Source organism: Phyllostomus hastatus, unplaced genomic scaffold (assembly GCF_019186645.2).
Source record: "Phyllostomus hastatus isolate PE091 unplaced genomic scaffold, TTU_PhHast_1.1 phas_scaffold_78, whole genome shotgun sequence".
Taxonomy (NCBI): Eukaryota; Metazoa; Chordata; class Mammalia; order Chiroptera; family Phyllostomidae; genus Phyllostomus; species Phyllostomus hastatus.
In genome coordinates, this window is record NW_025334041.1 from 105,330,235 (window position 1) to 105,355,713 (window position 25,479).

The 25,479-nt window shown below is 51.0% G+C and overlaps 1 protein-coding gene across 1 annotated transcript; it reads right to left on the bottom strand.

The window, feature by feature from the left end:
• Window positions 1-17,444: 17,444 nt before the first annotated feature.
• Window positions 17,445-21,991, bottom strand: TMEM247 (transmembrane protein 247). Its single transcript, XM_045827088.1, has 3 exons — window positions 21,875-21,991; window positions 20,821-21,150; window positions 17,445-17,627 (listed from the first exon to the last, which is right to left on the bottom strand). The coding sequence occupies exons 1-3, from the start codon at window positions 21,989-21,991 to the stop codon at window positions 17,445-17,447; spliced, it is 630 nt and encodes a 209-aa protein (XP_045683044.1).
• Window positions 21,992-25,479: the final 3,488 nt, after the last annotated feature.

Here is a 25,479-nt window from a genome sequence, read left to right on the forward strand (position 1 = left end):
TAGGGCCTCGTGGACTTAAGGGCTGGCAAGGAGCCCGCCCTGCAGACAGCAGAGGAGGAGGGTGGGAGTGCATTCTGGGTGGAAGGAACCACAGACTGAGGCACCAAGACAAAAAAAGCTATGCGAGTTTGAGGAGCTGAGAGGAGGCCGGTGGAGCTTCACTCAGCAAGTGAAGGGCACAGGGAAGGGGCAGGGCCAGATCACACGGGTCTTGTGGATGGCACTTGAGGAGTCTAGATTTATTCTATGCACAGTGGAAAGCCATTGAGAGCTTGCAAGCATGAAAGGGGCATGACCTTCTTTGACTGTGTAAAATGTACCAAGCTTCTCTGTCAGGTCCCCAATGCGGCACTTGCCCCACCCCCTTCTTGGCCCAAGGAAACCACACTGATCCCACAGAAATAGCAGAGCAGATCAGCCTGTCATCAGCCAGCTCAGACAAATGCACGGGTCTCTTCATAAGCAATGCTCCCCAACCCCCACCCCAGAAAAGCCCCTGTAAATAGCATTTGGGGCCAATGACATCCCTTTTCTTACAGAAAATATGATTAACTTCACTTTGTCTCCAGTAGCAGAAACTGCTGACGTTCAGGCATTCCATGGTTTCCACTCCCAGGTGGGAACACTCAGATGCCCCATTTATAGAAACCACCCCATCCAAGCCCTCCCACCTCCCTTTCTCCTTATTAGGGGCTCACCCTGCCATTGGGATTGGTAAGCCTAGGCTTAGCTCCCCTCTTACCTTTCTGTGACATTACCCTAACTTTGGAATCTTCTGGTTTCTCTTAGTGCTTTAGAGCAGGCCCCTCTGTCTGGACCACTTAAGTCCTGCCTCTTCCTGACCCCTCCTGCCTTCTGGAACCTTTCCCCACCAGGCTCTGGAATACTTGGACTTGGGCACATCCTTGGACTCTCAGTCCATTTGTTCATTTCTTGTGCTTTGGAGTTTGAGCTTATTTCCCTGGAGAGGGAGCTTGCTCCCTGCCCGTGACTCTCCAGATTTTCCCCACCTGGAACTATGTATGGGGTCCCCCGATCCCCAAGGCAGGTGGAACTGGAGATCGGGTACTGGCTCTGGCCCCATGAGAACAGAAAGACCTGGTAAGCAGGAATGGCACTAGAGATGTTGAACGGATGATGGAGCCTGGCTCTGTGGGGGCCTGGCCTGACCTTTGACCAATTCTCTGGAGCTTTGGATTGGGCTCACTCCTACTCTCTCTGGCTGTGTGTGACCCTGGCAGTTCACACTTTGTCCATTAGATGAAGGACCAGGGCCTGATGACCAAGTTCTCTGGGGCACCTAAGCTTCCCAGCTCACCACTGCTAGCTTCACCCGCTGTTGCTGACCCTTGACCTCTTCTGATCTTTTTTTCCAGGCTTGCTTCTCTGGTGCCCCCCTGGTTTGCAACTGGCCTTTGACACCTGCTGGCCTATGGGGTCCCAGTTCCTCTGATGAAGGCTCTGAGCAGGGCTGTATCCTACATGGAGTGGGGGAGGATAAACTGCAAATCTACTGACCTTCTCTTTATCCCTGGGCAAGGCATGTTTCCTGGGAGCCTGTTCTGGGGACAAGGCAGGCTGTGTGTGGGGGAGTGGGTGGAGGGCTTGGAGGGTGGATGGAGAAAGCCTTAGGCGTTCCCACCCTGGAGACAAAGAGCATGGGTAGGGTATGATTCCTGCTTCCAGGCTCTTGCCCACTGGAGAGAATCCACACTTGGGTCTCAGAGTTGGGGTCTCAGTAGTAGCAGTAGCTTGTATTCTTCAGGCAGCACCGTGCAGCCATTTACAAAAGCATGTGTGCAGTTTGTGGGCCAGAGCCCTGGGGCGGGAGATTCTAGTCCCGGGTTGCCCTTTGTTTGCTAGTTCACTCCAAGAAACTCGCTTACCTTCTCTTTGCCTTAGCTTTCTCATCAGTAGAACAAGAGAAAAAAGCCTGTTTGCATTGGGGTGTTTCGGCATAAAATGAGATAAAGCAGACAGGGAAAACAGATTCCCGTGTGTGTCCTGCTAATTTGGATTACTGAGCCATAAGTCCATGAAAATATTTTTATTATGCAAGAAATAGAAAAACATTCAGAAGTTCAAAAATGTTTTTAAAATCACATATAATTTTACCATCCCGATACAGTTCCCATTTTCTTTTTTTCTTTTTTTTAAGATTTTATTTATTTATTTTTAGAGAGGGAAGGGAGGGAGAAAGAGAGAGAGAGAGAAACATCAATGTGTGGTTGCTGGGGGTCATGGCCTGCAACCCAGGCATGTACCCTGAGTGGGAATGCCAGCCAGGGCTCCCATTTTCTGTTTTCTTGCAGATTGCACAGTGGTATCCTCAGATAATGATGCATAAGGCGACCCACTGCTTGGTTCTGAATCTTTCACATAATGATATTGCTTGGTCTTTGTTACCTTCATTTTCAGTGCCTGCAGAGTATTGCACCTGTTATGTTTTATAATTTATTTAACCATTTGCCCAGCAATTGATATTTGAGCTATTTTCAAGTTTTCATTATAATAAATAATAATACTGTAATTGGTGCATGGCTTTTTAGTGGGATTTATCTGTATATAACATTTTGTCTGTCTGTTAAATTCATGCACACACATTGTAGAAAAACTTAAAGATCCAGAATAGTATAAAGAAAATTTAACTCACTGATAATTTTATGGTTGGGGGTGTACCTAATTTGGTGTACCTAAACCTTTGCCCCAGTTTAGATTATTCCCATAGGCAAGCATCCTAGAACTGGAATTAATGGGTTAAAGAGTATGACAACTTTTAAAAGACTCTTTAATACATATGCCAAACTGGGTCGGCAGAAAATATTTTAAAGAATCTGGGCTTAAGCATGGTATTCAAACTGCAGCTGCAAGAAGTACAATTTTGGACCTTTCTTCCCCTCTCCACTTCTTTCTTTTGTTCCCAGACCTTAAGTTGTAGCATTTGGAGCCATACCCTTCAGGGTCCTAGACTTTTGAGACGGTGCCTTGGTGTGAAAGGGGCCAGCGCGCTGGAGAGGGAGGAGGGAGAGATACCGGTTTGAATGTCACAAGCCCTGACTGTCACAGCAATTGTACCACAGTTGACAGATGCGGCAGCGGTCACGTGACCCGAGCATGACCTCATAGCTCTCGGCTCCCCTCCCCCCAGCGGACCCAGCATTGGCAGCAGGAGGGGGGGAGGGCGTTTTCGTCACTCTCAGTTAGCAAGTTACCTACAGGAGACCTGGGGAGTTGGTAACTGTCCTTGGTTTCCTGGGCGATGAAGAAGGGGGACGCTAGAAGGCCCAGACTTCTGTAATCTCTGGTCAGGGAGAAAATTTAATTGCATGATTAGCAAGTATTTGCTGATCGTAACTGGGTGCCCAGTCCTAGCCAGGCTTGGTGCCCGACTCTGCAAATTTCATCTCGCTTGATTATTATCTACATCTTTCTTACTGCTGAGAAAAAAAGACTTGGAGACAGAAGAGAAAACTTTGGCCTGGCTGGGGAGTGAGGGCTAGCGGAAAGCAACAGAAAACTGGAGAAAACAGAGGTGCCCGGTGGTATGAGGGGTGTTAGGCTGCCACCACAAGGCTGGGGGTGGGGCTGGGGGTGGGGGCACTGTGGGCGCAGAAAGCTTCCGAAAGAGAGGAAGGATTTGAGGCAGCTTGGGAAAACGCAAAACAGATTTCACACAGACCTGATGATGGGGCATCTGTAGTGGAGAGCATGGGATTTTAGAGGAGTGCTTAAGATAAAACACGAAAGCAGAAAAGACCAGAGGGAAGTATGGATAGGATGCAGGGGGCGCCTTGACCCATTTCCCACCACCGGGGCACCAGTGAGAGTTCTCTTCCCTCTCTAAGGGAGCCCACAGGTCCCCCAACATTTAGAGAATATTCAAAGCTGTTGACTTCACATTTATTGTAGGCATGCTCCCCTTGCAGGCAAGAGCCAGGCTCGGTGACCCTGGTACTCTAGACATTTTTCTCTCCAACTCCTAAAAGGATTTTGAAAATCTATATATCTCTTTGCACAATTTTAGAAGCAAACATTCAACAATTTTTCATAGTATAAATACTTACATAGGCAGTGCTTTGTGGTATATGCAAATATTGACATTTTAAAATAAAACTGTTTTAATATTCTGAAACACGTTTCTAAATGAAATACTATAGTGATTGGATACCCACCACCATCCTTTTAAAAAATGCATTAAATTCTTTCTTAAATGTGGAAAAATTTTCATCTCTTTTTTCTCCTTTAATTTATATTTTCATTTAACATATTCTTATGATCGAGGGTCATTTATGTATCACCTTATCATACTTCTCTCCAACAAAGCTATGTATGTAAAATGAATTTATTTTAAAAGTTTCCTGTGACCATAGGCTCTAAAGGTTAGAGAAAATCTTGTCTGGATCTGCACCATGACAACTAGCCCACAATTAATCAAAACAAATGCTACTAGAAATTTTAATAGATACTAAGGAAACATAAAAAAGAAAGCTTAATTGGGGATGTATCTCTTAATGAGACGAAGCTACTTTTTTTTCTCCCACACTAATTAGTTCATACATCCTCAGATGACTATTACTCATTGCCAGAAGGGGTCAGGGGTCAGCATTCCATTTCTGTTTTATTTTACTTTATTTATTTTTACTAGATGGAGGAGCTGAGCTCAGAAACCTTTTAACATACCTAAGTACAAAGGCATGTAAGGCGTTTTGTTAGAGTGATGTCACTCAATCTTACAAACCCCTTTTCAGCTGTATGGCAAAGCTCACGAGTGGATCATTAAAAATCCATCAGTCGACAAGTAGAAGAGATTCTCCTTCACTTTGAATTAAAAAAGCAGAGAATTGGCAGCTAGGAGATTTGCCCAGTCATCAGTAGCTCCTTTCCATCGTGGATACCAGGATTTAGATCGTCCCTTTGTTCATTGTGCATCCCCCCCAGCCCCCCCACATCAGTGCACCGTGGTAAGACTTAGGGTGAGTTAGAAGGGTGCCTTTGCCCTGGGAGTGGGGGGAAGGTGATCGTGAGAGGGGGTGTGCAGGAGGACTGGCAGCAGCCCCGGTCCATGCGCTCAGACAGGATGCCTATATGAGAGAGCGCTTGGACAAGTGGGGACTTGTAGTGTGAGGCTCCTCAAAAGACCCACACCAAAATATGTGTCCTTCGGAGAGGCTACATGTATCCCCAGGAGCGTCCGCACCCTAGTTTGATCTGGCCCTTTGCTGGATCGATGAAGAAAGAAGGGAAGGTAAAGGGGTGACGGGTTTCTACAGGTTCTGAAGGTCCGTTGGTAGGAGGGAAGTCTCACCAGGCAGAGGTAACCTCCCTGGGTAGTGACCAGCTCTGTGTAGGGCCTTTCTGTTGACGGGGCAGAGCAACAGTGATCTGAGCCCCAGGTTTACTGGACGCTGCCTGCCTCCTGATCCAGACTCTTCTCTCAGAGCCTTCCTTCTCCTGTTGGTTCAACCTGCTTTGGGTGTTTGAATGAACTTCCTTCTCATTCTTCCACATGGAGCCTTTGTGTGTGTGGGGGGGGAGGGGCGGTCAGAGTGGAAAGGAACATCGTGGAGCCAATGCGGGCCAGTGGAAACCAGAGTCCCATCAGACCCTGGCAGAGTGCTGACCCTTTGCTTGTCTGCCTGTCTGCTCCATCCCAAGACGCGCTCCTCCATGGGGCCTCCACTGACCTCTGTGGTGCCTTCCTGTCATTAGAAAGAGACCCACTCCAGGCCAGCGCAGCACCAGGAGCTTACGAGGTGGGGAGCACAAGACACCTTTGTACTAAGAGAAAGCTCCCTTTCCTCTGGACAGACACAGCTCAGTGCGTGGGGCACTGCTTAGCCAGGGAGGGTGGGCTGCACTGCAGCTCCCTCCTGTACCCTCAGCTGGGCCCCTTTGGGCAGTAAGCTGCTGGTCCCCACCTCTCTGCCTCTCAGCTCACTCTTCCCCCTATCTGGGCTTCCGGCTACATTAGCCAAAGCTTACCCATCCTCGGAGGCCCAGCCAGGTGCTACCTCCTCCTTCAAGCACCGGGCTCTTCCTCCCCCCTCTCAGGCTCCCTGCAGGGCTGTCGGTCTAGGCCTGTTAATGACACTGGAAATTGTGGGGAGCTGCAATTCTCCACAGAGGGCAATTTTGGCCCCCCAGGGGATGTTTGGCAGTGTCTGGAGACATTGTTGTTGTCACAACTAGGACAAGGGGGCGGACACTGGTATCTAGTGGGTAGACACCAGATATGTGCTCCACATCCTACATTGCACAGGACTGTGCCCCTCCCTGTGCCCAAGCAAAGAATTATCTGCTCCAAAATGTCAGTAGCACCAAGGAGATGCTCTGGACCAGATGCTCTCTAGTCCTGAAAAGACTTTATGTCACACCCTAAATGATATATATATTTTTACAATGTGTTTTAGTGACTTCGGTGTCAGTGTTACTTCCTTAACTGGAGGGTGACTTCCTGGAGGACAGAGACCTTGTGTCTTGCAGGTCCCTACCTCAGGGGCTAGACCACAGGACCCTCCGCGGACCTGGGCTGTCGGGAAGGTGGAGGAGGAAGACAAGCAGTACTCTCTGGCCTGTGCCAGCCCTGCTCTCAGATGTTTCTCCTGAGCGTCTGCTGACGGGGGCGTCCACCCTGCGGCCTGCGGGGCGCATGCAGCCCAACACAAAATCGTAAATTTGCTTGAAACGTTATGAGATGTTTTTGTGATTTTGTGTCACAATGTATTTAATGTGTGGCCCAGGACAATGATTCTTCTTCCAGTGTGGCCCAGAGACGCCAAAAGGTTGGACACCCCCTGTTAGAACTTCTTGCCAGCTGGACTCTTACATTATATCTTAACACAACGAAACAAAAGACAAGAGAGCCAGACAGACCCAGAATTCCTTGGTGTGGCTTACACAACCACCCCAGTCTTCAGCCCGCACCTCGCCACATGCGTAAGCCCCTGGGCTCAGCTGAGAAAACACTGTGAGAAATCATTAAACCTGAAGGCTGTGGGCAGGCATGTGTCAGCTCTCTCTTCAGCTGGGAGTGAGGAGCTGTGTTTCCTAAATCCGCAGATGCAGCCTGGGCAAAGCCCACACCCGGATTCATCAGACAGAAAAGCTCTCAGATTTCTCTCTTAAATGCAGCATCTCCCAGAAGGTCAGATGTTTCCGTTTGCGGGGGTCCAGAGCAAGAGGGCCAATGGAGGTTCACAAACCGTGTGTCTAAATATCTTAGACCTTAAAGCTAGCTAACAAATTGTTCAATGTTCTAGGCTCCTATCTTGAAAAAAATATCTTCATACTGACCTGGAAGTTCAAGTTGAACTGAGAATCTCCATAGTCCTTACAGCACCATGCTGGAACGTGGTGACTGAGGGGAGAGCTGGCCCAGACTTCGCCTGACCCTGTTATGCTCGTGACACAGGGCCAGCCCTTTCTTCTCACCCCCAGCTCTGCCCCACCCTTGGAGAGCGTCCCCGCCTACGTATCCAGTTCCGATCCCACCTCTTATATTGTCCCCACCAATGTGTGGGGACAACCTATCTACCTCGGAGAGGATGGACTCAGGGAAGGGGCCCGCAGGCTCTAGAAACAGGTTTGGGACCTTTTGGGCACAGAATCCCTGGGCCCTGTATCCCCAGGGTGTAGGAAGAAGGTATGAGCCTGGTGGACACGTACGCTTGGCCCCACAGAGTGCTTACCCCAGGAGGGAGGGGGAGACCAGAGAAGAGTCAGAGTGGAGCCCAGGTCAAGTGCCAGCCCAGCGTGATGACCCTCTTACCAGGTCTGAGGGCAGCACTGCGGCTCCAGAGCAGCAGCTGCGTGATGTGTCCCTGGCCTTCGGGAGGCCGCCCCCACCCCCATCCTCACCCTCACCACTCGCAGACTGGCAGGACTCAAAGTCTTTTTTTTTTTTAGGTATAATTCACAAACCCATAATCCATTCACCCATTTGAAGTGTACAATCCAATGGCTTTTAGTATATTCAGAGTTGTGTAACCATCATCACAATCAACTTAAGAACATTTTATCGCTACAGAGGAAAACCTGACCCTTAGCTGTCACTTCTGAATCTCTCTAGCCCCTGGCAATCACTGATCTACTTTCTGTCTCTGTAGATTTGCCTGTTCCGAACATTTCATATAAAAGGAATCACACAATATGTGGTCCTTTGTGATTGGCTTCTTTCACTTAGTATAGGGTTTTCAAGGCCCATCCGTGTTGCAGCATGTATCAGCGCTTCATTCCTTTTTCTTGCCAAATAGTGTTCCACCTTGAGGACGTCCCTCATCTTAGTTATCTGCCCATCAGCTGGTGGACACTGGGGCTCTTTCCAGACCTTTCAAGGTCTTTTCACGGACCCCGTTCTGAACCTAGTACTTTGTAATGCTGGTCATGCGTGGCATACGCTTGTCTGTGGAGTTTCCCACTGGGTGTCCTCTCTCAGTCGAGCCATGTGCCATCTCCCTTGGCACTGCCTCCCATGCCTCCACCCATCATGGTGCCAGAGCAGGGCTTTTCCCTCAAGAAGTGGGGAAACAGCCCCCTCTCCTGCTGAGGGGCATGTGAGAGAACTCCACTTCTCCCCTTGTGTCCCAGACACCGCTGCTTAGTTTCATCCCCACAGATTTCTCCATAGCACAGGCTGAGGACAGGCGCCACGAGACCTCCTCCACTGGCCATCGCTGAGCCCAGGTTCTAACCCATAATTCCCTCTCCTTAGCCAAACGGGACTGCCTCCACAAGACCGAGAACTCCTGGTTCCCAGGGGCAGGAACCCAATGCAAATCAAAGTTAATGGCAACTGAAAAGCTTTAGGATGTCTCTTAGTTTAGGTGGCTCCAGGGGCAGGAGTCATGCCAATTCTCTCTCTCTCCTCCTCTCTGTTCATATCTCTTCTTTTCTCAGCTCTGCTTTTCTCTGTATTGGTTTTATTCTCAGGCAGGTTTTCCCCAAGCGGAACAAGATGGCCACCAGCAGCTCTGGACATATAATCTATCAGCTTCTTACCCAGGGGAAAGTTCCAGCATAAGTCCCAGTTCTCAGACTCATTGGTCCGGCTTGGATCACACGACAACACAAGAACCAAGTATTTTGGCTGGGAGATGGAATGTTCCACTTGGTCCCCTCTGGGTCTGGGACCCACGCTTGACTAGAAGTCGGCCCCCAAGAACCTCATGGACAAAGATGGAGGAACAAGGAGTAACCCCAAAAGAAGATCAAGAAAAAAACGAATGCCGGACACGTCCAGCAGATGCCATTGGAACCATCCTGTGGACTGGCCTGTCGGGGCCTGCCCTATCAGCTCCTCATACATGCTCAGATATGCGCACACTCGAGGAGTGCAGCTGAGATCCCTGCTACATGTGTTAAATTGCTCTCTTATTAGATTCTAGAAAAAGATATTCAAGATATTATCATTATCCTTCCTAATGCTGGTTTGTAGCTGAACACCAACAAATCCTTAGTTTAAGAAATTCTGCCCTAATGGTGGAATTATAGGCTATATGGCAGAACAGTAGAGAAGGTATTTTTGAATTCAAGAGGCCTTTTGAGACCCAGAGGCCCAGTGAGTAGGTACCCATCCAGCCTACCCACGTTTAGGATCCAAATGTCCTCGATATCATTTCGCAGTAGTTTATGCATGTCAGGGATGAGCCGAGTGCGGTGGGGGAGGTTTGGGAGGGGCCAGGGAGTCACAGACACGGCGTCTGGGGGAGCGGAGAGAGCTGTCTGTAGACAGCAGTGCAACACAGCTCTTCCCCAGTATCCCCCCTCACTCTTTCTCCCCCTTTCCGTGTTCCTTTATCACCATGGCAACTAATGATGCTTCCTGCTCCTGTTCCCCACTCTGGCTGTTTCTGGTCCCTAGGCCCCGCTGCTCTGTCTGACAAACTTCACAGAGCTGTTGCCAGCCTCCTTCTACATCACTCAGCCTGGGCACCCAGCTCTGCCCTCCACCCCAACACACTCTTCCCTCCTCATTTCTCCGCTTCCAGGCCCCTTCTTTAATCCTAGTCCAGGCTCGGGCCAAATTCCCACCTTTCTTCAAGAAGTTGTATATGAAAATTAGATTTTTGCCACTTTAACCTGATTTGAAATGCATTAAGAGGTCTATCTGTCTCTTGAAACACCTCAAGGTGAGGCCATTTGTGAAGAGGAGAGTCCATTACTGCTGCTTCTGTGCTTAAACCCTGTGGTCGAGTGAATCACATTCTATTTCTGTACTGGCAGTGTTTTCTGTTTAAAGACATCCCCCAGCAGGTCTCTGAGTGAAACAGACTCTATCACAAGGGAAATCGTAGCTCAAGTTCAGAGACTGAGAGCTGCTGGGCTCACAGACTTTTGTAAGGTCCAGAGCATGTGCTTTGCTTAGGGCAGTCTCCTGAAGTTCCTCTGAAGTCACCCTGGTGTCTGAGAGCCGGTGAGCTTTTTACCACTTTGCTCAGCTTGCAGGGTCTTCCAGTCAAAGCACATGCTTGTCTAGGAGCCCACTGGGGTGGCACTGACACCAGGGGGCTTCTTGTCTGTGAGCATACAGATGTCGCCCAGAAGTGACTGTGAGATTTCTTGCTGGGTCTGACCACCTTCCTCTTCTTCCCTATACCTGCCACAGCGTCCTGCGCTCCAGAGAGAGAGCTAGGCATGGCTCCCACCCTTGACTATCCACTCAAGGGGGATGAGCCCCAAGCCGGCTACAGACCCACTCACCCGACCTGAGGGACGAAGTAGAGGGTGTTGAGTGGGATCCAGAGGAAGCCACCCAGGGCTCGGAGTATGGAGCTCCCGCTTACCTCTCAAGAAAAGGGTAGGGGTGTGAAACGGGTTGGGCCAATGAGTGAGGACTTGCATCCTTGTCCCCTTTGAAAGACATTTCCCTCCACAGCCTTTGGTGGGAGGCAGTGAGAGAATGGCTAGAATAAAAGGGGAGACTTTTAAGTCAAACACCTTTGAATCTGCTACCGCGAGGCATACACATGGAGCGGCACAGTGGGGCTGCATAGTACTATTTGAAATAAAGCAACAGTATTCTTCTCCTGCGTTATCAAAGCAGCTCTGAATCTTCATCCACAAACCCAAGGAGATGAGACACATACATTTCTCTGTTTATTATTTATTTTAAAAATTGTTGGTGTGACATTGGTGAATAAAATGATATAGGTTTCAGGTATACGATTCTGTGATACATCATCTGTATGTTGTATTGTTTCCTTTAAACCAACTTTCAGCTCCTTGCCACACTTGGTCTCTGCCACCTTCCCACTGAGGAGGCTCAGGCCACGCCTGAACCCTCTGAGTCTGCTGCTTTCTCAGCTGCAAAGCAAGGGTGGTGGCAGTGTTGCCTTGGGGGAGGGGGAGGGGAGGGGACGGGGCGGGGCGGGGCTGACAGGAGCTGAGATGAGGAGACTTACAGTGCACCGCACAGGCTGCACACACAGCGGGGCTGTGTGCACCCTTCCCCCCCTCCAGGAAACCTTCACAGAACACAGAGCCTTCCTCGGGTTGCCTATGGCATCCCTTTGTGCCCTGGATGGTTCATTCTCTTATTCCTCAAGCCCCGATGGAGGCCCCATCCCCGGGTGGTCCCTGTAGCCGCACTACTAGCTGCTCTGGCTTTTCTCGGCCAGCCGAAGCAGAGCTGGGTGCGGGGAGAAGAGCTGCGTGGCAGGCTGCTGTAACCTGGCCCTTTCTGGGTTGGGGGGAAGGGAACTCTGGAGACCCCCACCCTACCCATGCCATCTCCTCGGTCAAAAGTTGTCTTGTGCAACACTTTCTGCCCAGCTTCCTGGTGGCTGGCTTCCAAGGCTTGCCTTCTGTCCCAGAACCTTACAAAGGCCCTTTTGATGGAAAGTTTGAGGCAAAGTGACTGTCATTTGATACAAATGAGGTTTGTAGGGGTAAAAGTTGAGCTTTATTCTTTTATTTTTGGATTTTGTAGCCCATAGCAAAATGACCTGCTGAATGGGGCTAGGGGCCAAGGCCAGGAGGGAGGGAAACCTGGAGGCGTTGGAGAGCTTGAGGCTCCACCAGCCCTGTGATTAGCAGCTGCAAGCCTGGGGCGTGACCTGCACGCAGAGAGGTGCCTCCTGCCCCCTCGGATGCTGCTTCCAGAGCCGGTGGGTGAAGCAGGGGCCCACTTTACCTGGGACGGAGGCCTCAGCATCCTCCACCCCTGGGCCTACTCCAGTGGTCCCCACCCCTTTCAGAATGCACAGCACCTGCTCCCCTCCCTCCCTCTGATGGGGTATCCAAAGACCTAGTCTCTCAGGGTGGGATTTGGGAGGCACCACCAAAGCCCCTTACCTCAGGGGCTCTCCTTCACGCACCCCTAGGGCTGGCCTCGTGGGCACACCACCAGGGCAGTGGCACCGGGCACCCCACTCAGGGGGACCTGTGTGATCAGAGGGCCCTGTGCTGGGGGGGGGCTGCCTACGCTGAGAGAAGCCCTGCATTTGGGAGGTGGGGACACACTTGGTTTCAGGCTCTGCTGTCAGCACCTTGAAATTCTTAATATTCCTGAACACCTGCATTGTCCTTTTGCACTGGGCCCCGTGAATCCTGGAACTGGCCCTCTCTGCTTCTCCCAGTCCTCAGCGTCAGGTGGGCAGTCCCTACACCTCCCTCGTTCACCGCTCACTAACACCTGTGACTTGTCTATTTTCACATTTACAGTGAGCACACTCCCTTATCGTATTCACCTGTCACCACAGCCCTGCAAGGTGGTATCACTCACTCTCTGCTGAGGAGAAGGGCGCTTGTGGGGATTTGCTTCATGACTCCAGGCCCTTTGATGCCACCCCTTGGTTCCCCTTGAGGACAAAAATGCCTGCCTCCTGACACATCTATAACCCCCTCCTACTTAAGTGTAGGAAATTTGCAAGTCCGAAGCTGATTCTCCACTTTCCTCTTAAAAGCCGACCAAGCCCTCTGAGGGCGCTTAATAAATACTAACTAATGAACCTGCAGCTGCTGCTCCTTGGGCTAATTAAGTCTACACAAGTCACGGACTTTAAATTATGCAACAAGGCTTGGCCAAAACAGCTTAAAAATGCGGGAGCCCCAGCTTTTCTGCTGTGCCCTGTGGAAAAATCCCATCTTTTAATCATGCTTAACCTTCCTGAAGAAACAGTGGCAAGCCTTTAAATAATGAATAAACGTATATTAGCAAGATCTCCCCAAAGCTACACACATCAGAGGCGGAGACAGGCCTGGGGAGATTTGGAAGTTTCTGATGAATCCTGGAGCGCTGGGGAAAATCCTTTGGTTCCTCAGAAGGCCAGAGCAAGGACCCGCAAACAGCACAGAGGGAGGCCTGATGCACCCCACCCTGGGCTGGGCCCTGCACTCTCGGAGGCTCCCATGGCACTTCCAGGGCCTCCCTGGCACCCAAGGGAGGACAGGGTGCTCGGTTACCCTCCCCTCCCTTGCCATCTTGCAGCCTCCCTCTCGCAGACCCTCCAGGCCAAGAGCAACGTCCCCACCACAAGGCAGTGGTGGAATTGAGTCACATCACTTCCAACAGAGAGCTTCCAGACTTTCCAAGACACCCCAGGAGATGCAGCTGGTCCTCAGATGGCACGTTGAGCAGCGAGGATTTAGGTTTTGTAGTGTGGCTGCCCATTGCAACCAGTGGGGCGCTTTCAAGTCCACCAACCCCCCTGGACACCGTCTCAGATCAATTAAACCCAACCCTAGGCTTTGGTTCTTTTTACGTTTTTTAAAAACTGAGTTAGAGTCTGGATAACTCATAGGTCACCCAAGTGAAGCCTAGAAAGCTGACCTGGCTTGCTACAGCCAGTCGTCTGCTAAGGTGGGATTAGAAACAGACGTGGCCCGTCCCCTCTTGCTTGGCCGTGTGCGTGGGCTGCCAGGCACGAGGTCGAGATGTCAGGGGCACTGGCTTTGTTCTGTGGGATCTGGGACACAGGAAGGAGAAGGACCTAGGGGCAAACTTGCCTTCTCTTGTGTCTTTGCTGAAGGTGCCCCGCACAGAGGGGCATGCCCTTCCAAGTCCCCAGGCCGGGCTGCTGCCCTGGTTGTGTAAGGTCATGGGGCCTCAGGCAGAGGTCAGGAGGATGAAGGCAGAGCTGTTCCAGTCACGTGCCCAGACAAAACCATGACCTTCCTGCTGTGGTATGCGAATGAGGCCTTAAGACAGAAGTGGGCCAGGCCCAGATTGGCTGCAGCTGTGCTCCACCCAATTGTCTCAGCCTCCAGCGTAACTCTGGCTCAGCTCTGGGGAGGGGGGTGGGGGCCAGGCCTGAAAAAAGCAGGGTATGCTAGGCACAGTCATTTATTCAATATCCACCTCTCCTTCCTCCATACTGTCAGAATCCCAATTTTGTTCAATACTGCGACAATGTCCAGACAAAACAAACAAACAAACAAACAAACAGAAAAAAAACCCTTACCACCTCAGATACCCTGCAGCTAGCAGCAGCCACATGACCAGTCTGGGCAATGAGATGTAAGCAGAAATCTCTAGGTGAGTCTTTCTGAAAAGCTGTTACAAGGTGGTTCCTCTCTGCATGCCCCCTCCCCCTCCCACCCCTTCTGAGTTGGAATTGTGGACCTGATGCCTGGAGCTGCAGCAGCCATCTTGAGATCATGAGGCTGAAAGCCATGGAGTAAGGAGGATAAAAGCTGTGTGCTAAGGATAGTGGAGCAAAAAGAAGCCTGAGTCTTCCATGACTTCCTAGAACAGTTTCATCAGTCATGGACTGCCTTACCTGGGACTTACTAGTATGTGAGGGTCGTAAACCTTTATTTTGTGAAGCCACTGTGGCTAGGTTTCTTTTACAGTGGATGCAACCATCACACACAGGACCTTAGGAAGAATGTTCCTGAACTGGAAATGGGAAGAAAAGCTCAAGGCAAGAACATGGTCCCCTGAGAGAGAGGGAAAGGGGGCTTCCCCCCATCGTTGGGGTGGTCACTATCTCACTACAATTTTCAGGGATTTTCTATTTCCCAAGGGACTGAGTTCATAATTCCTCAGACCAATGTTTAGGACTATAAAATTGGGTTCCAAATTAATTTTCCAGGCCTGTTACACTTAGTTTACACCATTCATTGGAGCAACCACGAGTCTTCCCTTCCTCCTGAATACAGCATACACATTCCTGATCTCAGTTCATGTGAGTTCTCCCACTTCCTTTCCGCCTGTCTCGAGCTCACCCACCCTCATGGACACTTTTGAGAAGACATCCCACCATCCTGGGCTCCAGGGACCTCTCTTCTTGGATCTCCTTCACCGCTGACTGATAGCACCTTTACGTTTTCATGTGCCATGGCCTCACGTCCCCAGCAAGGCTGTGAGGTCCACTAAGTCACTTGGGAGTCAGACTTGACAGCTAGGATGGTCTTGGGCATATCACCTAACCCCTCTGAGCCTGCCTACCTCCCAGGGCTCTGGTGAAGACATCTTCTCCGCAAAGCATTTAGTGACGTGCCTCCCACACTGGAGGGGCTCAAGAAGTGTTTGTGTGTTGACTGGTAGTCTGCTTGGTGAATCCTCAGCTGTGCCTTTTCCCATCCTTTGCTTCTCTCTGCACCTTTGTCTCTCTCCCTTCCGGTTTTCTGCTTTGCATGTGAACTGGGAGATCTGTACCATTTTGAGCTGTTCTTATCTTCCCAGAAGAAAGATCCTGGCTGCTGGCTGTTTAATCACGGCGGGAGATCACAGTAGGAGGCACAGAGGGGAGATTTCACGCCCATTGCTAAGGGGTGAGCTGAGGTGCTAACTGTTCAAGAGTGTTAACTAAGGCTTTCTCTGAAGATTTGTAAGGAAAACGAATCTATTAAAGCCCAGTTTTACCTGGCAACACGTGATGGACCAAATGACCGTATAGTACTTGGTATTTTTTACAAACTCCCAATTCCGTCTGTGATAACAAGGTAAACATCCGTTTTGTTTTGTTTTTAAACACTGATATCCTGTTCTCCTTCTTTTGCCTCAAGCCCACCCCAGAAGCCCAGATCAAATAAAATGGTCGTGAGCAGTGACCCACAGCGAAAACCCTATTACTGAGCATTTAATGAGAAATGATGGCTTTATTACTTCCAAGTAACCCTTCGCATGCAGCTATAAATAGCACTTGGTGTGTTCTACAAATGGGGGTGGTCGTACTGCATCGAGGGGGAGATGAGGGCTCACCACAGACTTAGCTGGCAGGTAATACGTTCTGACGTTGAATCCCGGGGAGGCCGTCCTTTTTCATTGTCTTTTTCCCTCAGCATCATCACTTAGACAGCCCCAGACAGAAACTTACCCTTTTGTCCCTCTTGAGGCAGACCCCTGCGCCTGGGAAGGGGAGGGCTTCCTAAAAACTTGACTGATCATGCAGCTGTCCAGCCTCATCCGGTTTTCGGCCTTATCCCTGCAGGCTCCTGTACCTTGGCCGGGGCCAGCCGTGCTCCTGGGCGGGGCTGCTGGGGTCAGTGCAGCTGCCAGTGGGCTAAGGGTGTGTGTGATGGAGACGGGGTGGGGTAGGGGCTGGCCATGGGGGAGTTGAAATACTTTTCCTTGTTCCATGTGCACCTGGCAGCTTCATTTAAAAAAAAAGTATTTATTTTTAGAGAGAGGGGAAGAGAGGGAGAGGGGGAGCGAAATATTGATGTGTGAAACATCAGTCAGTTGCCTCTAGCACGCCCCCAGCTGGGGACCGGGCTGCAATGCAGGCATGTGCCCCACCGAGAATTCAACCTGCGACCACTTGGTGTGTGGGACTATGTCCAGCCCACTGAGCCACACCGCTCAGGGCTGCAGTTCCATTTTGTGCCTCCCGTGAGCCCTCTAGTGTTTAAAGTCTGTTCTTTAGGTCATGGTTGTCCATGTACTTAGGGGTGGGGTGGGGGAGGTGTGTACAACTCTGTTGTGGACAACTGTTTATTTACTGTGCTCTCTCTCTCTCTCTCTCTCTCTGTCTGTCTCTCTCGTCTGTGTGATTTGAGGGTTGTGTGGGCTCTTTTATTTCTCCTCCCACTTTTCCACTACAGCAGCCTTGCTGATTTGCTTTGGGCCCAATCAGGTGTTCAGTTCTTCCTTCCCAGTGCCCCCAGGAGGATGCCCAGATTTTGCTGCCTGGCCTCACCCAGGCATGTACTGCCCAGGGACACCCTTTGCCAGTCAGATTCTGACGGGCTTGTCCAGGGCTCCCCGAGCTTCAGCATTTCTCTCTTTGAACTGTGCATGGCCCGAGGGCGGCTCCAACTCTGTGTCACTGACTGGATATAGTGCTGCTCAGGCCCAGCCACTGGTGTCACTCACACTGTGGTGTAAAAGGCTGACAGCAAGCTGTTTCTAACATCAAGTTCTGATTGCAGGGAGGCACCACGTTAGGGGAGGAGGTGCCAGGGAACGAGGAGGCAGGGTAGCTCAGGCCATCGTGGGTCAGGTCCCAATAACACTCTAGCATGGAGGTCCCCAGTGACGGAGAAAACAAAGACACTTAGACCTATGACCATAAAGTTTTAATCAAACAAAGCAAAATGGCTGCGATGCAGAACAGGTAGTGCTTGGAGAAGAGAAAGAAGATCATCTCCTTGGTGACATAGATTATGTGTATAAAGATGAAGCAGTACAGGAACAGGGCAAACTGGTTCTGGGGGTGCAGGAGGTCCTGGAGGCCTCCTGAGAACTGTGGGGGAGAGAAGAGAGTGGAGCTGGCAAAACCAGGGCATGGGCACCAGGCAGAGCTGTGCTGCAATCTGCTTTTTCTTAAATAAAGATTTTTATTTATTTGTTTTTAGAGAGAGAGGGAGGAAGAGAATTATCAATGTGCGGCTGCCTCTCAAGTGCCCCTCACCAGAGATCTGGCTGGCAACCCAGGCATGTGCCCTGACTGGGAATTGAACCAGTGACCCTTTGGTTTGCAGGCTGGCACTCAGTCCACTGAGCCACACCAGCCAGGGCTGCAATCTGCTCTTGTGTCTTCCTGAATATGACCGCTGGCCAGTCATCTTCCTCACCTAAGGGAGGGATAATGGTGCTCACCTCACAAGATCATGAGGAGGGAGAGGCAAGAAATCAGAAATTCTGAGCGAAGTCTCTGGCACGGAGAGGGCACTCCTGGGCGTTTACTTCTTGAGTCTGCTCCTGTCCCCGACTCGGCTTCCCCTCTCTGCTTCCCCAGCTTCCGAGCCACACAGGCAGGCAGTCTTGTCTGTCCTGAGGTCCTGGAGCTGGAGGCCAGGCCTTGGTGTGCTCTCCGGTGGTTTGCCCTGACACTTAGTGCCTGTTTTCTGGACAGTAGCCCCATGAGAGGGTGTCCCCTGGGCACTGCCTCGGTCCTGGTCCCTGTCACATGGGGTCAGTCTGTGGTCCTTCAGCTCAGGTTTGGTGTCTCCCGAGGACAGGTGAGAGGAATCTGATTGGCTGATGGCGGGACCTCCCTAAACCCTCAGAGTCTTGGCCATGGGGGTGGCACATCTTGGGTTGCCTGGCTGACTCTGCCTGTGTGTTGTTCTTTTCCACAACCTGTGTAACTGAGGCTTGACAGAGCCCATTCTGACTGTAGGAAGCATTGACTTGTAAGTAAGGCAAAAGCTGGTAAGATGCCACCCATGGTTTCTTCTTTAAAATGTCTCCTAAAATCATGCCACATTTTTTTGTAAGCAGGCCAATGGCAGGGACTGTGAGTCCCTAAACTAGCTAGAAACACGCTCACAGAGGTGTTTTTTCAATACAATGAAATGTATCTACCCACGCACCCACCCAGAAAAGCAGAGAGTGGAGAGAAGTTTAAACAGAAAGTTAGCTCCCCAGCATTCAGCCAAACACTTGTGAACTGTCACTGGAGACTGGGGTTTTGGACACAGCCTTGTGGAAACTGCTCCATAAAATGCGAGGGCAGCCAAGTCAAAGTGAGGCAGAAGAGATGACTCCAGCGGTGCCAATTCCAGAATGAATGGCAGGGAAGGTGGGGACCAGAGGGAGAGTCCTGGTGCTCTGGTGCCATGGGGGTGCCGGGCAGACCTGTTTCTCTGCAGCCTCCGGGCGGCTCTGGGCCCCGGGACTTGCCTTCCTGCCCCCTTCTGTCATCTGCACGTGTTTTCAGTCTGAAGTGCTGGTGGGTGCTGTGTGTGATTTTAATAACAGAACATGCATTTGTGAAACCTTTTAGACTTTGAAAAATACTTTCAATGGCCTGACTTCCAAGTAGATGACAGAAAGCAGAGAGCACGCTACAGCAAGGGCCTCCACCTCATCCAGCAAGGTGGGACGTGTTTAAACTCAGAAGTGAAAATGAGTCTGGCGAGGAAGAGACGCCAGCCAGAGGCACAGTGCCACGGACACCTGCTGTCCGCTGTGTGGGGCTTCAACCTGAACAGGTGTCATCTGGGGATCCTGAGGGTAAAACCACACGTTTGGAAATGGAACTTATTTGTGATGTGTCAAAAATATCAACAAATGGGCCAGAATCTTAGAGACAGGCAAATCTTTTGTAGATTTTTAAAAAGAGGGAGAGAGAGAGAAAAAAAAAGATGGATTCTAGAAATCCCCATTCAATTAGCTTGACTTGGCTCAGCAAAATCATTTAGTGCATAATTAAGGAGGTATTTTGTGAGCAAGAAAAAAAAATAATTGCTAAGCAGCCAGTGTTTGTTTGTTGAGAGCAAATCATGCAAAACCAACCCCATTTTCTTACAAAAATACTGACCAGTCCACTGGGGAAATGTTAAAGGTAGTAAAATATGTTAATGCCAGGAAGTCATCTGACAGTGTGTCTCGGGGTAGTTTTTTGGACAAAGCAGAGAAATGTGAGCTGGCTGAAATGCAGCACGAGGGCGGTGATGAACAGCACACAGCTAACCTGTAGGGAGATCTTTTAACGGTATTTTCTTTAGGTCATATCCTCCTCAGCAGTTACAGCAATGACTTGGACAAAGACAGAAGGCCAATTTCTCAGAACTGAGGATGACTCAGAGCTGGGAAGCATAGCTCATACATTATATTTCAATAAAATTGAAAAATGATGAACACGAGTTGTTGCATTTGGGTCAAGAAGGGAGTCACATGAGTGCATAAAAATGACAATAGCTAACACTTATCGAGTGCTCGCCTAGTGTGCCAGGCCCACTGCGGAGTGCCTTGCACACGTTCTCTCGTCCAGTTCTCGCAGTGACCCTAGGGGACAGGCACCGCCTGCCGGGGGAGTAAGCCTGGGCTCTGAAACTTGCTCAGTGTCGTGCCGTTTCTGTGTGGTAGAGCCAGGATTTTAACCCCCAGCTGTCTGACTTTAAAGCCCAGAGGACATTGCTTTAAATAATAACCTCTTTCATTATTTAGGCTAATGGTGGCCCAGTTACAGTGCTGAGCACTTCACATCCCATTTAATCGTCCCCTCTTAGTACAGAGTAGGGGAGAATGGTCCACTTCTTGCTAAAAAGATGTCTAAGTTTTAGTTGACAACAAGGCAGAGCGATGCAACAGAGCAAATGCAGCCCTGATCAGGGGAGGGGATGGTTTTATCAAAATCTGCTGGCCAGACTGCAGCAGGGGTGCTGGGTCAAGCCTAAGGACACATCTCTTAGAAGAGATGCAGAGAGGAATGGAGAATGGTGGCAATCCAGCCCTAGAGAAAACATTGAAGACTTTTCCCTGAGAAGGAAAGCCAGGGGCTGGTGGGTGGATGATGCAGAGCCCTTCCAGGGCAGGGTCAAGTCCCAGCTCAGCATGGGAGCTCTGAGGCAGTGAGTGCCAGCTCTGGACTGGGGCGGGGTGCAGCAGTGAGGCAGGTAGGGTGGGCTTCAGAGACGGAGGCCCCCTTCGCCCCTGGCCCTTGGCCCTCCAGGGGGCCCGTGGAGCTCCCCTGCTTCCCTGTCACCTACCAGATGGGGTGCCGCCTGCTGCCGCAGCTGCTCCATCACCTCCTCGTGCTGCCGCTGGCGCTCACTCTCCTGGTGCAGGTACTGCAGCCGCGTGAGCTCAAACTCCATGCGCACTTTCTCCAGCTCCATCTCAGCACTGCACTCAATTCCTTGGGTCCCTGGGGCCAGGGGCTTCTCTGTGAGTTCAGGCCCATCACCCGCCTGGCCCTTGGTGGTGGGGCCAGCCTTAGGGGATGGCAATTTAGGTGGCTCTGAGCAGCCTCTGTCGTCACAAATTTCCATCTCCTCCAGGTAGTCGTAGGAAGAGTCTGGCTTAGGGGGCTCTGCCTCCTGAGGCGGGGAGGGGGAGGTTGAGGGGTGGCCAGCAGTCAGTGTGGGGGCTGCCCCCATTCCCACCCCAGGGCACTGCCAGAGCCCCAGCTGCAGTGGGCTGCAGTGGGCCGCTGTGTTTGAACCAGTGTTTGCTGTGAGCTGTAGAGACTGAGGCTGAGCTCTTATAAGCAAAGCACTTACAGGAACTGAGCAAAGAAGGAGAGGGCGAGCTGCCACATAGGAATGAAACCCTAAGGTGAGAGAGGAGGCGCTTGGGAGTTGAGGCAGCAGGCTCTCTTCCCAGCGATTTTCAAATCACCATGGAGGTAACTTCCCCAGCCCCACTCCATCTAACTCTGAAAAGACCTAGGCACCCCACTGTCCCAGGAGCTACAGTGGGAGGAAGACACCTAGAGTCTGTGCTGAGAGAGCCTAAAGCTATGGGGACCAGCGGAGGGCTGTGGGGGAGCTGGGTGCCATCCGCAGACAGAGGAAAGGGCCCCACACAGGGAGGTGGATGGGAGAGACCCAAGTCAGCACCAAGTGGCCTCATGACCTTGCAAAGGGCCCTGACCCCTGGTTGCAGCTGGGTGCCAGTGTGGGGATGGGGTGCACAGCACCCCTCTTCTTCTCGGCAACTGGAAACTCACGACACTCGGCCCCTGTCCCACGTCCCCACAGCACTTTCCCTCCCACGAGGGGACAGGCTGGGGCGGTGAGATGAGGCTCCCACCCCCCTTACCAAAGCAGCCCTCGACTTCCCTTCAGACATGGGGTCATCGGGCGCCATCTTGGGGATGGCTGGGCAGCTTTCTCCCGCCCCCCGGGCTTCCATCGTCTCCCTGTCCTCTGATGTCATCCTGAAAACCACGGTGCTGCCCACCGGGGCCGAGGGACATCTCTTGAGGCACTAACATTTGGTCTCACCAGATTCCACCATCACAATCCCCTGTCCTCACAATAACCCGCATTCTACTGGTTGCTAGGGCCCCTTTGGCAGAGGTTGTGATGCCTCCGAGGTGCCATTGTTAACTGTAGGAGGGGCCCCTGCCACCCCTAAGGGCTGCTTTGAAGACTAGAATTCCACCACTTGAAATCTAGAACCCCATCTTTTGAAATCTACTCCCTTGGGGTCCTCTTTTAGATGCAAACTGTATGCAGATGACTTACGATGAGTCCCACAAACCCTGTTATGGGCTGAATTGTGTCCTCTCCACCCCCAACTCACATATTGAAGTTTTAACCCTCCAGTACCTTAGACCCTCTTTGGAGATGGAGTCTTTACAGAGGTGAAGAAGTTAAAATAAGGTCATCAGGGTGGGTTCTAACCCAGTCTGACTGATGTTCTTGCAAGAAGAGGAAATTCGGACACAGACATGCCCAGAAGGAAGGTGACATGAAGAGAAGGGAGAAGAGGGCCATCTATAAACCGAGGAGAGAGGCTTTGTATGAGCCAGGGCTCTCCAGAGAAACCGAACAGTAGGACAGTGTGTGTGTGTGTGTGTGTGTGTGTGTGTGTGTGTGTGTTATTCACATGCTTTGTTATAAGGCTCGTGTGACTCTGGAGGCTGAGAAGTGGCACCGCCCGCCCTCTACAAGTGCAGACCCCAGAGAGCCAGCCTGGGCCCAATGGCCCAATGGCCAGGAGGGCTGCTGGGACAGGTCTCAGTCCGGGGCCAGGAACAGACCGATATTTGGCTCAAGCAGCCGGGCTGATGGAACCAGTTCAGCTTTCCTCCACCTTTTTTCCTATGCGGGCCCTCGAAGAGTCAGGTGATGGCCATTCGCACTGTGCAGGGCCATCCGCTTCACTCAGCCCGCCAGTTCCAGGGCCAGTCTCCCCCAGAAACCCCCTCCCCGGCACACCCAGACGTGGTGCTCCACCACACGTTTGGACAGCCCGTGGCTCAGTCCAGTGGACACATGAACGGAGACAGACCTGGAACAGACCCTTCCCTCCCGGCCCTCAGAAGGAACCAACCCAGCTGACACCTAGATTTCAGACTTCCAGCCTCCAGAACTTGAGAAAATACGTTTCTGTGGTTTAAGCCGCCCAGTCTGTGGTACTTGGTTACAGCAGCCCCAGCATATTAATACAGCCCCCATTATTCACTGAGTGGATTGAGGGGGGCCAGCAAAGAGATGGGGGTGGCTGGGGAATACACTTCACTGTCTTCAGTTTTGTGAAAATGACCTCAAACATTTTTGGTAGTTGGAGGCAGGGCCGTATTATGGAAAGAGAAAGGGCTGTGTTTGAACTCTCACTTGGCTACTCTCTCTAGCTGTCTACTTATTTGTATTTGTAGAGGGGTTAAGGGCTTAGCTACTCCCCTGCATTATAGCACTGGTGTAAAAATAAGATGCGTGTTTGCCCACTACCTGCCTACACAAGGGCTAGGTGAACGATACATCATATTGTTACTAGAAGGGGCGGGCTTGTCGCTGGAGAGAAGAAAGGGCTCAAGACCCGGCTTCTGGCAAACCTCTAACCTGACTTCCCTCTCCCAGCACGTGGTAGTGACCATGGGGACCCTCCCACAGCTCCTGTGTGAGCTGCCGATCCTGCCTGAAGCGCCAGGAGTTGTCAAATAGATACAGGATGCCCTTGGATAAATACTTCTTAGTACAGAGACATTCTAAAAATCACATGGGACACACTTACACAAAAATTTTTCATCGTTTACCTAAAATTCGAGTGTAACTGGGGATCCTATATGTTCAGTCACCAAATCTGGCCGTTCTAGCCTGCTCACAGAAACAAAGAAATAACAAGCTGCCATCTGAGTCACCGAGTAGAGAAATGTACTGTAAGTGCTGTGGGCAGTTATTCAGCCGTATGCCAGACGACCACAAAGCCTCAGTGGCATACAGCAACACACACGTCTTTAGCTCGGGCTCTGAGAGCTGGCTGATCTTGGCTGGGCTCACCCAGGAGGCTTGGCCAAGGCGGCCTTGTCCCACACGTCCCTTGCCCTCTTTTTGGGAACACTGGGCTAACCTGGGCACGCTCTTTTCATTGCATTGAAAATAGCACAAGAGGTCTTGGAACTGGCACGCCATCCCTTTTGGCCAATAATATAAGATGTTTTTATGGCCAAATCCAAAGTCAAAGGATGGTGAAATGTAATTTACTCTGTTCCCTTAGTGGGAGGAACTGCAAAGACCTAGGACAAAAACTGTAGCTATGAGACAGGATGAAGAGTTGGGGCCCAAAAGGCAATCTGTTGTCATGGCCAAGAACACTGGTGCCGGTGCTGGTATGGCTGGAGCAGTACCAGGAAAGTCTGTGGGATGAGGTGATGTAAGCAGTGGGGATGTGACCCACCCCACTATGCTTTTGGTGTTGTTTCTGTAGGTGCTGACCCTGACTCTTACGTAGCTTGTAGATGAACAGCATGTTTGCATAAGAAGTCTAGGAATGAACTTCAAAAGATACAGACTCCAACCTTCAGGCATTTCACCTCCAGGAGACTTGCTGACCTTCAACCCTAAAACAAGAATGACACACACCAGACCATCGCTTGACCAGTGCCAAGGTCCTAATCAGAATGGTCTGCACTGGTCTGCACGTACAGAACTTTCCAACCCCCTCCCTTGATTTCTTTGTTCTATTCCCCTCGCCCTCCTTACAAAAACTTCTGCCTCCACTGAGAGGTGGAGATGGGCTTTGGGCCAAGAGCCCCCCATCTTCCCATGTGGTCAGCACTTGAACAGACCATCTCTCCTTACACCAGCTCCTGTCTCTTGAGTATTGGCTTTTGAAGCAGCAGGCAGCCAGACCTGTGTTTGGTATCAGTGACATGAAGGGTGAGGGAGATTTGGGCAAGAGGGAAGTACCAATGTGGGCAGAGTCTCAACTGATCATTGTTATCCATTTGCCTCTCCAATTCTGCTCTCCACCCTTCTCCACCCTGCCCTTTCCCTAGGAGGTGGGCCTCCACAAAACTGCATTAGTTCATTAAGCAAACCAATGTGCTCTAATGCAAAATGGAGTTTAGGATTCTCATTTCCCCTGCTCCAGGGTGGAACACTCGTACACCTGTTCTTTAGGGGGCCCTGCAGGAAGCTGGGAAGGCAGGTCTCATAAGTCTTGGGTTGGTTTGGCCCTCCTGGCAGTATGGAAAAAGTCCCCCTCCCCCATTGAGCCCACAGAAAGGGACCTTGTGGTAAGGCCACATGAGAGAACCATGGAGACAGGGCATGGACTTGGGTGCCTGAGGACTGTGCTGGATTTGGCAGCTGGGGCTGGTGTGCTTTCAAATGCTTTGCCATTGTTGCCCCTCGGCTGGTGGTGGTGGTGCTGCTGCTCCGTATCCTCTCACTTCCCACCAACATAATCTTCCCAAC